The sequence below is a fragment of the Hylobates moloch genome, unplaced genomic scaffold, assembly GCF_009828535.3.
Source record: "Hylobates moloch isolate HMO894 unplaced genomic scaffold, HMol_V3 SCAFFOLD_6, whole genome shotgun sequence".
In the NCBI taxonomy this organism is placed as follows: domain Eukaryota; kingdom Metazoa; phylum Chordata; class Mammalia; order Primates; family Hylobatidae; genus Hylobates; species Hylobates moloch.
In genome coordinates, this window is record NW_026652281.1 from 26,176,023 (window position 1) to 26,193,220 (window position 17,198).

General features: G+C 37.1%; 1 protein-coding gene across 16 annotated transcripts in view; it reads right to left on the reverse strand.

Moving 5' to 3' along the window:
* The window catches only part of SNCAIP (synuclein alpha interacting protein), a 201,732-nt gene that overhangs the window by 28,554 nt on the left and 155,980 nt on the right, over positions 1–17,198 (reverse strand). For 13 of the 16 annotated variants that reach the window (XM_058440565.1, XM_058440569.1, XM_058440568.1 and 10 more), the window contains 3 exons: positions 12,020–12,891; positions 10,254–10,433; positions 3,728–3,841 (listed from right to left, as the gene is read on the reverse strand). In XM_058440565.1, the coding sequence (XP_058296548.1) occupies positions 3,728–3,841; positions 10,254–10,433; positions 12,020–12,891 (1,166 nt within the window). The remainder of the gene's footprint in view (positions 1–3,727; positions 3,842–10,253; positions 10,434–12,019; positions 12,892–17,198) is intronic. The other 3 variants (XM_058440575.1, XM_058440573.1, XM_058440574.1) reach the window with 1 other exon arrangement.

Below are 17,198 nucleotides of genomic sequence, written 5' to 3' on the forward strand. Positions count from 1 at the left end.
AAGTAAATTGTGGAAAAACAACAATAACACAGCCTGTGGGAACACCCCCCTCACCAGCATGTCTACCACTGCTCCTGACCATTTGCAAGAATTGCTGAGCCTTTTCTTTTTCCAAAAAGTACCCTTAAAAAAATCTGTATTGGGGCAAATATTTAAAGTACAGAATAATAAATACAGTGTAGGCAAAGGTGCTCTTAGTAAATGTTCAATGCCATGATGCAGGTTGTTTTTGTGGAAGAATCTCGTGACTAAAAGTCACGTGAATGATTCAGAAACAAAAGGAATCACAGGTTTGATGTTGAAAGTAACATAGAGCCCACTGGATTAATAACCAGTGCAGAGCAGGCAGAGGCTCCCAAGCAGTGGAGGGCAGGAAGCTGCGCTGGGAGAGCCTGGATGAAACAATCTGAACCTTCTTGTTTGAATAAAACAGCCCAAGTTACACAGGCAGTAGCTTCGAATTGAGATAATTCCATCTCAATTGTTTTGCCAGCAACATCTTTCTCAAGGGCCGGCAAAGCAGGCCTATCCGAGGACACTCCCTGCTTTTTCCTCAGGTGTCCCTGAGGCTTCCACCTTCACATTCCCTGTGGCTAGTTCTGCCAGGTACAGTCAGGCAATGAAATAATTGCACCCTCTGAGACTTCATGTGTCAAGATGAAGAAAATCAATTCCTGTCACCCAGGGATCTATCACTTCAGGAGACCACTAAAAACTGTTGGCTACCATGTGGTACTAGAGTCTTTAAGGTAATTTTTACAAGAAAAAGGACACAAATTGGGAGTCACATGGAGCCCATTCTTTAGGAATCTATATGAAGGGCAGAGAGCGGCTAAAATAAACCAAGAGAGGAATTTTTCTCTGTACTATCCTTTCCAGGGGCATTTACTGAAGGAACAAAGCCAGGACACACTCAAATGCCTGCTGGACGTAGAAAAACTTGCATATGCTGAATCCATTAGAAAGCTGTTCAATAACAGTCTTCCTTGTGAAAATATTAGGCTTGTAATGGTTCCAAGTTCAGCATCTCCACAGGTTATCTGTTACATAAGTGGCTGTGGCGGATGTAGGATGGCTGGACAGCATTTGCAGTTCTAATGGGCTTCTATATTTTCCAGTTGGGTAAGAATGATCTCCTAAGGGCACTGCTGGACTGCCCCCCTCAGAGCTGTATTTTAGGTCATAAAAAATGCATATCATCTTAAAATAACAACCTGAATATTGACATTAGCATGAAGCAAACGTTTGACACAGCTCTTCAAACAGGTCACCAATTTCCGTATTTTCCTCTAGTCCCACCAAGCAAGTCACACTGTGACCCAACCAGTCCCAGAAAAAGGGCACTTTATTTTGTTCAGTCCCAATAGCTTCAAAATTATGAGAAACCTGCTGTGAGAGCTGAACAAAGAAACTGGCATATATAATCAACATGTCCCAAGACAAAGCATGCTGAATGCCCAATTATTTACTTACAGTCTCAGAACAGCCCTGTAATTCTTTCCTCCTTTTCTTTGGCAAGCTCTACCAAAAGTGCAGGCAGCCTTTCCACTGATACTTAAAATTCCTTTTTAGGCTTTAATATAAGCAAATGAAATCGGGGACATGAAACAACTATTCACACAATTGAATAAAATTCTGTTTTAGACTCAAAATGATTAGGAAGATGAACACTGATCAAATTCTTCTCATCATTTGAAAATCCTATTCTCTCCTTTGCCAGTATAGATGTTCTTTGACTTACAATGGGGTTATGGCCCAATAAACCCATCCTAAGTTGAAAATATTGTTAAGTCGAAAATGCACTTAATACACTATAGGTTATTTGTTGTTTACTCTTGTGATCACGTGGCTGTTGGGAGCTGCAGCTGCCATGGCCTAGTATCACAAGAGAATATCGTACTGTATATCACTAGCCTAGGAAATCACCAAAATTCAAACTTGACGTATGGTTTCTACAGAATGTGTATTTATTTCACACCATTGTGAAGTCAAAAAATCGTAAGTTGAACCATTTTAAGTTGGGGAGCGTCTGCATAAGCAAAAAATGGCATCCTTACGTCATGCCTTAATAACCAGTAATCATTGTTTTCAGGACACTGTGGATGGGGACTAGTAAGTACAGTGCACAAAGAACACAGAGTAAGTATAATATTTCAAAGACAGTGGCTTTCACAAATTTTAATGCAGGGCCTGTTCCTTTCTCCATTTCATAAATTTGGTACAGTTGAAAATCTCTTCAATGGGTAGTGTGAAGCACTCCAAATATTATATGTATTGTTAGATAAAACTGCAAAAAAAGTCTTTTTCAGCTGTATCAGTGCCTCTACAAACAATCTGCATACATTTTCTATACAAATGGGGAGAAAACAGGATCTGGCCCTGAAGTGAGAGAATCTGAGTTGAAATCTAGTATTTGCTCTTACTAGCCATTAGACCATGTGCAAGTCATGCAACTCTCTTTCTTCAGTCTCCTCATCTATGAAATGTGGATAAACACAACAAGCTCTCACAGGGTTGTTTTGAGGAATAAATGAGAGAATGTACACAAAATCCAATGGCATGGTGACTGGCACACATAGGAAACATTTTACATGCATATATAACATATAAAAAACATGTTTTTATGTAATATATATTACACACACACACACACAAACACACACACACACACACACACACACACACACACACACACACACTAGCAGAAGTTACCACAGCACAAAATAAACTATCCCTACGCATGACTCCCACTAAAGAAAGACTGTGGTAATAGTGTTGTCTACTTTTTGAACTTGAGATTGCCATACTTGAAAAAGCATAATCTCTTGTTGACAATGCCACAGTTTACTTCTACTGGGAAAGTTTATGAAGCCAGAGGGAATACAGTTAAATGCATGAGAAGCAATTTTCTTTGCCACAAATACAATTAAATCTATTTTAACACAGTACTATTATTTTTTAAGACTGAGATTGGTATTTTGTGGTTCCAATTTTTTAAAAAGATAACTCAGCTACATTCTCCAAAGGGAGGTAGTAATTTTTTTTTTTTAACTGCAAACACTGGATTGTGATCTGTGTACACTAATTAATGTTGGGATTCCCTAATGCGGAAACTGATTGCAACTGAGAGCCATCTAGTTAGTGTGCTTATTCATCTTTGATTGAGTGAGACTGCCTTGATTAATGTCTTATAAAGATTTTCCTTTCAACTTTGGGTTCAAGAAAATGTATCATTGTTCCTTTTGAAAAATGTTAAATGTGTTTACTGTAAAAAAATTGGAAAATACTGAAAAATTAAAAAAATATATAAAATCGAAGCCACTTGTACTGCTACTCTGAGTGATAACTACTATAAACATGTTGTGACATAATTTTTTTAGTATTAATTTGTATTTCTCTTTGTCTCCAAAATTCAAAGTTGGTGCCAAATTATAGGACCAGTTTTGTATCATATATATTTGCTTAGTACTATATAATAAATATTTTCCCATAAAATGTCATCAATGGCTGCAGCTTCATTATTTATCCAATATCTGTCATAGGATATTTATTTAGGTTGTTGTAAACTTTTTTTCATTTAAAACAACAACAACAAATATCATTGGTTATATACCTTTGGATACATTTTTGATGATTTCTTATGTTTGGATTTTGATGGACTAATAATAAAAAAGTAGGAAGATTATATGGTACACAAAGGGAAGATACTTAAAAAACTCCTTCATACCTGGCCATAGCAACCTGCGTAATGAATAAGGCTTGGAAAATCCTTAGAACAACTCAGTTCTGCAATGGCTTCTGTTTCGCTCACCATCCAGCGTACGCACTCCAACTGACCATTCTAGGTTTTAAAAAAGAAAGAGAGATGGAAATTCAAGGTAATTCAGGTTTGAAAAATATATTTAAAATGGTAATTTCACCAAGGAAAGAAATCATATAAATTTTGGCATTTATATCTGGCTTAATTTATTTATGATATAAAGTTATCACCTATTATATTCCTGATATGTGGATTTGGCTCGAAAGCAATTGCAGAATTTTTATTTGAGTTCATTTTCATAATTGTAATCAGTTATTTTAAATTCATTTTAGTAAGGTATAATTTGTGTACTATAAAATATAATGTTTTAAAGTATACAGTTTGATATATTTTGACAAATATGTATAATCCTGTAACTACAACTTCATTCAAGACAAAGAACATTTCCATTACCCCCAGAAGTGTTCTAGTACTCTTTGGTTCTCACCCTCCTCTCGTTTGTCCCAAACAACCACTGATGAGATTTCTGTCACAACAGATTAGTGTATGTACTCTTGTGTCTGGCTTCTTTTACATAGCAGGACTTTGGGACTCATCCAAGCTACTGCTTGGATCAGTAATTTATTCCTTTTCTATTGCTGAGAAGTATTTCATTGTAGAATTATACCACAATTTATTCATCCAATAACTTATTGATAGACATGTGGATTGTTTCCACTTAGGGGATATTACGAATAAAGTTGCTATGAACATTTTTTGTGAATAGTGAATACATGCTTTTATTTCTCCTGGGTAAATAACAGAATTTCTGAGTCGTATCGTAGCTGTATATTTGACTTAATAAAAAGCCACCAAACTAGTTTCCAAAGTGATTGCCCACTTTACATCACCACCAGCATCATATGGGCATTCTAGTTGTTCCAAAACTAAGCCAACACACGGTATGGTCAGTTAATCAGTATTCTTCAATTAAACTTCATAAGATGTACAACTGTTTTCCAATCCCCAAAGAATCATATTTGTTAATGAAAAATCAGTAAACTCATATTTGAAATTAAAAATTTCATTAAGGGATGAGGTAAATATCTTAATTAGTAAAATATTAAACAATTTTAAAAAGGGAAATTATCTTTTATTATATACAAATAATATAACTATGGATACAGAAAGTAAAATAAGCTCAACTTTTACATTTTTAAGGAAACCAACCCTCTTGACCTTTAGGATCAAGTAAAAGTAGGCAGAAAAAAAAGAGCAGCATTTTCTTATAGTCGTTTATGACGATTTTTTACCCTCATAAGTTTAAAAAAATTTCTCATAATTTTTAGAAACTTAAACTTCTCTCAAAAAGCAATCAAGGCATGTAAATAGCTACAATATAGTCCATACATATCTGTAGAAAATGTTCCCTACCACTTATAGAGCAGTATGATATATAAACCCAGATATTATCTCCTAGTGATTAAAACCCAGATTCTGATATGGTTTTAAATCTTAATCTGCCACTTAGTTACAAGACCATGGACAAATTACTTTACCTATCTGATATTCAATTTTCTTATCTGTGGAACAGTGAAATAGCAGGGATAATAGTAACTACCTCATAGAGTTACCATGAAGATTAAATGAGATGAAGCATGTAAACTTACTAAGCAGACAATACTTGTTACCTTCTATTAGAATGCTTTCTTAGATTCTCACAATAACTCTGTCAGACGAATCAAACATTCAACTGCCTTCCTAGTTTGCAGCTTGTGGGATTTTAGCCCAGGAGAAAAGAGGTATGGTTGGCAGGGAGCCAAGGGAGGCTTCCCTGAGGGTAGCATTTAAATTAGTAGAATAGGATTACTTTCTCTTTATTTTAGAATTCTGTTATTTAACTGCTCAAGGGTAAAAATTTATTCTAAAAGGAGGACAATGAGGTAATCTGCTCATTCTTCATTTTATTCCATTTGGATAATGGAACTCCCAACTATTTTCACATGTAGATTCTATTCTCCTGAGGTATTTGCCCTGGGAGGTTGGTCTGAATGAGTTGGCTCCCTGCCCCTCTGGCTGGATCTGGCTGATGGAGACAGTGACAGATCAGGGAAGGAGAGTGAGTTTGAGGACCTCTGTATGGGTTGCCATTGGCCATCTGAGTCCCTTAAAAAGCTCAAAATTAAGCCAGTCCTTTGTACTCAGCCCTCTCTATCTCAAGTTCTTATAACCACTCCTTTCCCTTTCCCAGCTTTGGGGAGGTAACCGTGTCCTGGTTGTTAAATAAAGACCCCAGGGTACTCCACTTTCCTTTACGAACCCCCTTACCCTCAACCATCCTTTTATATATAATCCCTTAATTACAGACTTTCCTTAAATTTCACAATTGGAGCATGCCAAACGTTTCCCACCAGGATTAAAAACAAAAAACAACTAACACACTAATACAATGTGCTTCATTCCCTCTAAATGAAGAAAGGAATAGCAACCATATTGATCATTTACTAGGCAAGACGGTTTAAGTAAACTGGCATTTACACAGAACACAGAAATGTGAGGCAACATTTCTGATTTCTGATTTTAGCAATGTAGGTCTTCTCTCTACTTTTTTTTTTTTTTTTTTTTGGTCAGTTTACCTAAATTAGACATTCAATAATTTTTAAAAATGTTTTCATAGAACTAAATGTTGTTTTGTTGATGTCCTCTATTATTTTTCTATTTTTTATTTTATTTTATTTTTCTCTAATTTTTATTATTTCCTTCCTTCTGCTTGCTTTGGATTTAGTTTGCTATTCTTTTTCTAGTTTTCTAGGGTGGAAAATTAGGCTATTAATTTGAAGTCTTTCTCCTTCCCACTTTCCTCTCCTCCTCTTTTAATAGAGGCATTTACAGCTACAAATCTCCCTCTAAGCGCTGCTTTAGTTGAATCTTGTAAGTGTTGGTATGTTGTATTTTCATTTTCATTCATCTATAAATATTTCCTAATTTTCCTTGTGATTTCTTAACACGTTGATTTATTTTCACATGTAATTCTACATATTTATGAACATCCCAAATTTCCTTTTGTTATTGATTTCTAATTGCATTCTATTATGATTGAAGGACATAACTTTGTATTTCAATCCTTTAAAACTTATTGAGACTTCCATAAAAAAGGATGAGTTCATGTCTTTTGTAGTGGCATGGATGAAGCTGGAAACCATCATTCTGAGCAAACTATCGCAAGGACAGAAAACCAAACACCGCATGTTCTCACTTATAGGTGGGAATTGAACAGTGAGAACGCTTGGACACAGGCGGGGAGCATCACACACTGGGGCTTGTCGTGGGGTGGGGGGATGGGGGAGGGATAGCATTAGGAGAAATATCTAATGTAAATGACGAGTTAATGGCTGCAGCAAACCAACACGGTACATGTATACATGTGTAACAAACCTGCATGTTGTGCACATGTACCCTAGAACTTAAAGTATAATAAATAAATAAATAAAAAAAAAAGGTAAAAAAACAACTTACTGAGACTTGTTTCATAGCCTAACATTTGGTCTATCCTGGAGAATGTTTCATGTGTACTTGACAAGAATATGTTTTCTGCTATTGTTGGGTAGTGTTCTATTAGATGTCTGTTAGTTCTAGTTATTCAAGGAGGCAACACTTAAAATAAATAAAATACTGTTAGAAAGGCAGAAGGAAATATTATATCACTGCTGTGAGTTTGAAACCAGTATTACTTGCCATAAATATAAATACTAAGAAAACAAACAAACAAAAATTCTAGCAGTAGATTTTTGCCTGCCAAAGTCTATGGGCCTGGGGCCACTTGCTGTATTTAACATACAGCAAGGGGGTATCAGTAAGACTATGTGTTTGAAGTCATGTTATTCCCAGATGGACACTTTGCTTTTTGGCTTAATCAAAAGGACTGAATGAGAAGTGAAAAGGGAATTAAGATTATTTCATTCCTAGACTGTTTAAATCTTAAAATAATTTCTTCTTCTGTCCCATTTTAGAAAACAGACTGCTCTCACCTTTTAGAAATATTTCTTTCCAATTACTTTGCTTAATCATTTCTAAAGAAAACTCAATAATACCCTGAACTCCCACAGTATGTACTCTTGGGTATCCCAGAAGTGGTCAATAAATTCTGTATGTAACTGGCAGAATTTATTACGTTCCATTCCAGGAGTTTAATAGTGAGGGAGATGTTCTTAAGTCCTGATATGACTTCAAAGCCCCTGTTCTCAGGTAAATCTTTCTATTTGACATCTTATCCCTGACTCTGCTTCCTGTCAGCCAAGTCATATTATCTTAGCAACTTCTGTCCATTTGTACCAACTTTGTCTTTCCATGACAGCAGGGCCCTCAAAACTGTGCTTAATGAGGTGGAACACCACTAGTTGGTTAGTGGTGTTCAAAACAAGGTCCTAAAACAAAATGATGACTCTTTAGGACTCTCTCAATGTCATCAATGTTCATCAAAATACACTGAATGGACTGAGACAAAATATGTGTCAGGACAGTTTCTAAAGAGGGAAGCACTTGTTATAAAATATTTGTTATTTACTGCTTTTGTAAATTCTAGAATAAAGGAATAGAACATTCAAATCATTGTCTGGAAGTTAAGTATGAAAAGCCTGAGACCTCATACTTGTAAAAGTTTTTGAGTCTTATGGGTTTGAAATCTTTTTCATTAAAACGAAAAAAAAAAATCCTGCTGTTTAAGTTTGCACACTGATTGTATGACGGTGATCTTATGTTGACTGCAGGAATATAAGAATGAATTAAAACTTAATATCGATATCATAGAAGGTGTTTATGCTGAAGATTGGCGTAAGGACCACTAAGTTTCTTATGTACCTTCTACTCAGAGATTTTTAATCTATCAAGACAAGCCCTAGGGCATATAAATTAAAAAAAATTATTTTCTTCTACCTATACAAATAATCTACCATTAGGAAGACTAATGAGAACTGTATTTTATAAACACTCAAACAGCAAGGCAAATCTTAACACTCATTGGCACTGCAAGAATATTTTATTTATCACTGACACATACCCTTTGATGTCTACACAACTCTGTCACAGGACTATACCCCAAATTTGCCATCCTATACTTGTGTTACTGATAACTTACCAGTCTTATCCACTAACAATAATATTAGCTCCTTAAGAGTAGGGACTGTGACTTACACAAATTTGTATTGCCAGCCACCAAACGCAGTACCTGGTAAACTTGGTACCCTTTGTTAAGCTCAACTATATTAAATCTTGACTTTACTTTTGACTTATCTTTCTTCATGATGGCTGCCTGTAGTTTAGTTCTGTCTTTCTTCATGATAGCTGCCTGAAGTTTACTTCTTAATTTGACATCATATCACTTACAATCAAAGCAAAATAATACCCACCAGGGTCATAGATTTATTTTATTTAAAAAATTATCTTCTATGGTAGATTTGAAGTATACCTTATTAATTACTTCGCTTAACTGAGCAAAATTAAATAAAATGGAAAATTTTTTAATGTAAAAAACTTTGCTGAATCATCAAATTAAAAATACAAAAAAATCAGGTGTGCATAAAAAATATATTACGGTAGAACAGCAGTTAATGGTTTTTTAAATGTAATGTTCTTTAGTGAATTCACATGTAGGTTTCTCTAACAAATTCCCCTCACCAATTTCAATATAATTTCATTATAAAAATTACGATTATTCAGCTTTTAGAAGACACAAATATTATGTAAAGCAAAGCACACAGGCAAAAATACAAGATGTATTATATTTCCCTGAATGTCACTTCTGGCTTTTTAATAAATATGATTGGATTCTACATTTATTTGCCAAAGATCTTTTAGGAAATTTTAGTTGAATAGCTAATCTTCTGGTGATGTACTATATTTTGCAGAGGCACTTGCCGCAGTGCTATAAAAGTCCATGTTTTCTTGTCCCACAGTTCCTAGGTTTTAACTCTATCCCAGTCGACATTAATTTGTGTAGTTTTTGATTGCATACTGTGCTCTGCAAGAGCTAAACTCAACCTCGGCACTGATACTCTAAAAAATTCTTGATACTGAAGACACTTAAAACTTCAGATGTGATCCGTTAAGAGCCTACTTTGTGATCTGAAATATTCCCGAGTGCTAGCATCCTTAAAACACACCTTCCCCACATTTGCCTTGCTCATTATTCTCATATAAGGAAGAAATGAAAGTCTCTGATAGATTCAGGTGTGGCTAAGAAGCTAAATTGCAATCCCTATGAATAATGAAAGTTCTTAGAACCACAACATATCATTTTCCTTTCTCTTTAGTAGCAGATTGACAAAAACTGGGAATTTAGTCTCAAAATCTCAAAGCAGTGACTGAAATGATTACTCTTTTAAATGCAATGTGTTCATTTGCTCTTTGCTTGACAAATCACTCTTTTCTCTCCCTTCCAACGCTTTAGCTCACAAGGAATCTTAAAAAGTAGAAATCCAGCTTCTAGCTGTGGAGGTTCCAGCCCCCAACTAGTCACCTTAATGGCCAGGCCTGCTGGAGTCAACTTCTCAGTGTTGCGCTCATTGAGGCAGTCTTCTCCCATCAAAGAAGTGAGGTGCTGTAGACACTCTGCGTGTCCCTGTGACGCCGCAATATGTAATAGATTGTTTCCATTTTCGTCGTGAATTTTGTCTAGATTGTCTGCAGCTAGGTGTGGCTGTATAAATAGTAAGATTAGAAAGCCCAAGTCAATAAATCAGAGCAAGACCCTGTGGGAGTTTTTCTCTGGGCACTGGAAAGAAGAAATGAGCTTATAGAAGCTCTGGTGGCAGCCTTGGGGATCTAATAAATCAGTTTCTTGCTATTATTTTTTGTTACAATATGCTTTAGAACATGAGACATGGCAACAGGGCTAGGGCCAATGAGGTGTGGAGGCTTCAAGTTGGCTTTCTAAAGAACTATAATGACATTTACAGTAATTGTCAGGTTCCCTGTCTGTCTCCCCTACTTGATCGCGAAGTCCTTGAGGGCTGGGGCTGGGTTTTATTCCCTGTTTTAGGTTTGTTGAATGAATGAGCTATTTGTCTCTACCTGTTTATTTTGCCTTGAATTGTGGAGAACTGGCTTTGGCAAACTACATGACGACTGCTGCTACTAGTGCTCTCATAGGTACCTCTAGCCACTGTCGTCAAACAAACTCCTGGGGGTATCTGGAGGCTACATGGCTTTGGTTTTCTTATCTCCAGTGAAATTTTTGTCCCTTGACTATGAACTCGTTGATAGAGATTGTTGGGTGAACTGAGAGGTGTTGTTAGCATTTGGGAAACATGAAAACATGAGAAGGACAAAAGAAAGGAATGAACCAAAGAGAATTAGGGGAAAGAGCCAGGAAAATGGAGAAGACATTTTTAGGAGAAAAAATACTACTTTATTTCATAAAATTATTCAATTATATTACCCTATCACAATAGTATTTGTGATAATAGAGCAAGTACATTATACTTAAGTATGCATGGCTTTATACTAAGTAGAATCACATTGCCAAGATGTGATGATTTTCTTGAATGAGACTTTAATTAGCATCATAGTATGAGCTCAGGCTTGCTACTGTTTGATCCAAGTCTGGAAGCCAGAAAAGAACAATGTAGGCAGATGGAGTGCTATTTAAGTTTAGCTCTCTCTGAGCTGAAGCAGAACAGACTTTTCTTATATCATGTTACTCTGTGTCTAGAGTCTTTGAAAAAGCTTCTTCATGCTCCCTAGACATGCAGAGCTGGAAGTAAGTAAAAACTCCTCCTGGGTCAGAGGGCAATGAAGCTCTTGGGTAAGCTTCTATCTACAAATGCTTTTCAAACAACCTGGTCCAACTCTTCTGAATAATGATCAGGACAAAACAGAAGACCCTCTGTTTACATATCTGGCAGGTCCACCATCAGCCAAGAATTGACATCCCCACAAATAGCTGTTTGAGAGCACCGAGAACCATTTGAAAAGCAAAAAGAAAGACATCGAGATTCAAGTTAAAGAAAGTGCAGGGCTCTCTTTGAGATTAAGATTCTTCAGTTGAATTCATGCAAAATTAAAATGAAATAACACTCCCTCTATAGCTATTTGTTTTCCCTGTATTAACCTCATAACTTCTTATTTTAAAACTCAAAAGGTCACATCTCCCAACTAAAGCCACAAGTAAAGATTAAGTAAAAACCAAAACAAATGCAGCATCGTTCTGTTACTAAAGAATGCAGCTGATTAAAAAGGAGTCTCCAGTCTATTGACATGTATACTGAACTAGATTACACTTACCAGGAGAGAGATCTGTCCTTCTTTAACAATGTTCAAGATGCTTTTCACTTTTTTCAGATACTCACTCCTTTCTTCTGGGCCTTGGGAGCTGGTCCAGTTCAGGCCACTGACCTGCTCTTCTGGTTTGGATTCTGCTGCTGAGGATTGCAGGTGGAAGGCCCTGAGCTGGCAGTCTGGTATTGTCTTCTCAACTTTTCGACCATGAGGATCACTAAATGTCTTGTTTAGGAAGTCTTTACTCTGGTTTTCAGGCTCATATGCAGAGCCACATTTAACCAGAGGAGGTGAGATCTCAGTTTCTTCAGTGGACAGCTTGTGCTGGTCGTGGATGACAGCTGATGCTTTTCTCAAGTGAGGGCTTTTCACGGGAGAAAGAACACAAAATGGCGCCATGTTGGATGATGAGCTCTCAGAACTTCCTGTAGAGCAGGCTTTGCCAGAAAGGCCATTGATGGTTGTGCATAAGCCCAAAATTCTTTTTTCTGAAGTCACCTTGGTAAAAGAGGCAAGCTGCTGACTGGATTTAATATAAGGCACATCCAGAATCTCATCCATGTCAAGGTCGTAGTGCTCCAGTTCACCCAGCGATGTGCTGGGCTCAGAGCTCTTACCTGGTGGGCCGCCCACTCCATTTCCAGGGCCGAGCTCCTGAGGCTGGGGGCCCAGGTCAGACTCACCCCCTTTCTGGTACTCAACCACTTTCTGGTTCTTTTGATCATCACTTTCATTGTTCTCCAGAGTCTCTGGCTGATGTTTCAGTGGCGAAACCCGCTTCACTGGGCGGAACTTACTGTACACGTCAGCGATTCCTGTGGGCTTTTGCGTGTTTGTAATAAGAGGTGAGATGCCACAATTCCAGCTAGAGCTAGAAACTGTTTTTAAAAAATTAAAATAGAAAGCTATTAATTTGGAATGCTGAACACATCTTGGCTATGCAGGTAGACGTGGTTCATTCACGTTATGTTCAAATTAAGGCTCTGTGTATGAGGATGACTTAGAGAGAGTGCATATCGATAGAACAAAAAAAAAATCATACTTACCATTGGAAAACAGCGAATGATCAAAGAAAGTTATAACACACTGACTCAAAATTAATTAAAGTAACAATAATGGTAAAGGTAAACAGCTAAGGAAGCAAACCCAGATAGGTATTTCGGTTTATTCCCTGGTTAGATCTACCTCCCTGGCAATATTCTTATATTTGTCACCATCCTGAAAAACAAGATTAGAGAATAAGATCTTCAGTGTTAAGTAAACTTCCAAACTGACTCAGGGAGAAAAGGGATGTATGCACACATGCACACACATTAGCGTGCATGTCCACATACACCCCTAATGCATAAGAAGTCCCATGAAAAGAAGTGGCAAATTATTTAATATTGAGCAAATTCAAACTATGACCTCCTGAGTGACTCCCTAGGTGTGCCATTAAGTGGATTAGGGAAAGAATAGGAAGGAATGCAGTGCTCAGGAGTTGAAAGGACTGTGGGAGAGAAGACATAGTTGAGTTAACCCCACCTTGGTCAAAGTACCCTGGTCAACTATCATGTAGCAGCATTTCATGGTGCTTTCTGACATATGACACAGTGACAGAATGCACCAACACTTCACAACAGAACATGTTCTTTAGGATTCAATACTACCCTCCATTGTTGAGAAGGCTGGAAACAAACAGGACAAGAAAGTTCTGAAAAGAAGATGGGTTAGGCAGAGTGGTTTTTTTTTTTTTTTTCTAATTTCTGTGCAAAGTTTGGATAAAGATTGTGTGTTGGTTTGCATTTGAGTAAGTGTCTGGTTGTGATAGAGTAGAAAGTGAAACAGCCAGACACACCTGGAGGTGAAAGATAAGAACCATCTCTCCTAGTTATGAGAAGCTGCCTGGTGCCTTCTCTTGGGGCAAGCAGATGGAGCAACAACAGTCTCCTCAGATATGATTATACTGCTTCCTCCCTGGGCCACTCCCCTGCTAGATAAAAGATGACCCAGTACCTTGGAAACTTGCAGGCCACTGATTTATGGGTTCCTAGCTCCCTGCCATGTAGTTCCTATCATCCCCCATCAAAGGATGAGATTTCAGGGGGCGTGCCCTACAACTAGAGACCTTCCATTTACCACTTCTCTTCTGAAACAAGTGGGAAGCATGTGTATGTGTGTGTTCTTTGCTACTGGGAACAACCAAAGAAAAAAATCACATGAGATGGGCGTATACTCACATCTGTAACTTCTGCCATAGCCTCTGGCTATGACTGATTCTTAGGGTGAAAGTGGAACATACATTATTAAAGTTCCCTAAATTTAAGCTACTGGTCATTCTTCTTCCTGCTGGGATATGTTCTAAAAGGATTCAGAGAAGTTCTGGAACCAAGCTAAGGGGATGCGAGTGAGTGCTCTGAGCCTGAATGCTATATAACTATCAGTGAGTTCTTTCCCTGAAATTGTCCACAATTTTGCATGAGGTTTCCAAGGGTCTGCACTATGCAGTCCACTTCTCAGACCTTTCCGGCTCTGACATTTTAGAATCTAAGAAGAGAATACTATGAGCTGTGGAAGGAGGGCTAGATTCTCTCCAATAAGTAATGTAGGAGAGAATGTTCCAGAAGGGAAGGAAGGTATCTAGATGGTCTTAGACTGCTGCTTTTCTTCCCTTTTGCTGGCTCTAGTTCTTAGTTGTACACAGTGCTTGGCATAGATCAGACAATTAACAAATGCTAGTATGTGAATTTGAATCTCACTTTGTACAACACATTAAATCTTCTAAAATGCACAAAGTGCATCCTTTTGAGGGATTTACAGTTTAATTTCACAGGGGACAAAATCCTTTTAAACTCAGTGGAGTGATAATCACCAGTAAGAGCTCAATTTGCTAAAGTTATTTATGAAATGTAAATATGCGAAGGCAAAGACTAATTCCAGTTGGTCTCTTATAAATTTAAAAGTTTTCTATCTTTTATATGACCTTTTCTCTCTAAAAATATAAAGCCATGAAAAATTAATGTCTGCCAGAAATTTCTGCCAAGTCTTTCTCTCTTCAAGAACACATGGTTACTTATTTAATTAAAACAGCAGATAGTGGACATAGAGTTTATAAGATGCAAATATGCCTTTAATTTTATTTATCAACTTTCTGCAAGGCTTTAAATAAAATGAAAAAAATATATATATATATATACTCATAGACATTTCTGAGATACACTCTTATTATTGAGTATATTTGGTAATATTTTGCCAATTACCTTGATTTCTTTCGAAGCTCTAGAAAATGTGCATCTCAGAATGTAATAAAAAAATTTAAAGCCACATAACTTAGCAGGTCAATACAACGAGTGCATTGTACCAATATATTTATGTATTATATAAGGTCGTAGGTTCAAAGGGCTACTCTTTTATGTTGGCTTTATTTACATGTGAAATTTTTTCCAAGTGATATAGGGAAATGGATACCATATGTTTCCCAGCTGTTTTGTTCTGACAGGAGCCATTAAAAATGCTCTATGGAAATGAATTCTGTCTGGGTCTTACGAAAACACGTCTTTTCACAGAAGGATCTAGAAACTGAAGAAGGAGTGCCAACATTTTGGTTTGTTGTCCCTCTCCTTCTTCAAACCTATGGCTCTTTTTGAGGCTGTGAGTGAGATCTGTGTTTTCTTGTCTATGTCTTGATTGCCAAGAAAAGACATCCCAGTAATGAAAAATGGATTATTTCACAGGTTTTCATTAAAAGGTTCCAATTTATTGCTATATCATACACCTGGATAGGAAGAAGGGCAGCTTTGTGCTATATACAAAAGACAAAATTCAATTCCTTTATTGCTGCTAAGCTCTGTAATCATGTATTTTAAGAATAACACAAAAGAGGGGCTATTAATGACTAGTAAGATTTTCACTTGCAATTATTTAAATCTATCAAAAATTTCACTCATACTTTTATTTTATTGCAATACAATAATAAATTTCTTACCATACATGGAAACAAAGTTTAGACTTATTTTATTACTAGAAAAATTTTGAGGCTAAATTTGCTTTTTGGAAATTATGAATAAATTCTTTACCTGTTAGCAAAATTTAAATCCCCCCAAATTTTATCTATTTTAGATTTGTACAAGTTCCATGAGAGCAGAGTCTGTGTCTAATTTACCTCTCTATCCCTTAAAGAACCCAGAAAGTTGCTTTACATAAGTAGATTCATAATGACTTTTTGGTTGAATGGGCTCATTTTTAACATCTTACAGAAGTAAACATGCCTAATAATCCTTAAACCTGCCTATCTGATTACATCACAGATTTTCTAAAATGGTCAGTAAGTAAACAGACATGTATTTGCTGCTGATGTATGGGCCACAATTATCTCTTCGGATCTAGCTGACACTTGGAATGCCACTGAGCTTTAGCAAAGTATTTGCCTGCTGACTGTCCACACCCATCTATTGATTGAACAAACATGTGGTGCAGTCTTAGAATGTGCAAGGATTAGTGATAGGTGGCCTGGTCTGATCCAAGTGCCTCATCTCTCTCCACCCTTGCCCACTCCCTCCCCTTCCCCTCTTCCCCTAACGCATCCAGATGCTACTCCCCTTCCCAGAACATATCCCTTGTGAACGTTGCCTACATGGTGACATGAACACTTATGCAGTCTCCCAAGCAATCTATCTCCAAGGCATCCTTGACTCTTCTCTTTCCTTGATCCCTGCCCTTCATCGCTCAGGCACCAAGTCCTGCTGTGTCCTTATCCTCAATCCCTCTGAAATCTGGGCCCTCTTCATCATCACTAAACTGGCTGGACCACACTGGGATCCTCTCCCACAGTCTCTGCAAGGTTTTCCTGGCTTCCCCTGGTGTCTTTTTTCAGTCCTGAGTTAACCTTCTTCAGTAAGTCTGACTTTGTCACACAAAATCCACTCAAATATTTCAGGTAGCCCTGTACTAAACAATATTTCCCCATATGTGGGTGCATATCCCTGCAATATCTAAGAGGCACACAGGAACCATGCTAAATACCCCGATTTACAGAGTGAGAATGCTATTGGCCTTCCAAATTCTCTTTTTTCTTACTAATTAATATAAGGAGACTCATTTTGGTGCTAGGATGAATTTAACTCCTTTCCAAAACTTAACAATTCCCTATTTGAAAAATGAGACCTCAGGCCTCAGGCTCAGAGATATTCATAAGCAAATAACGAAA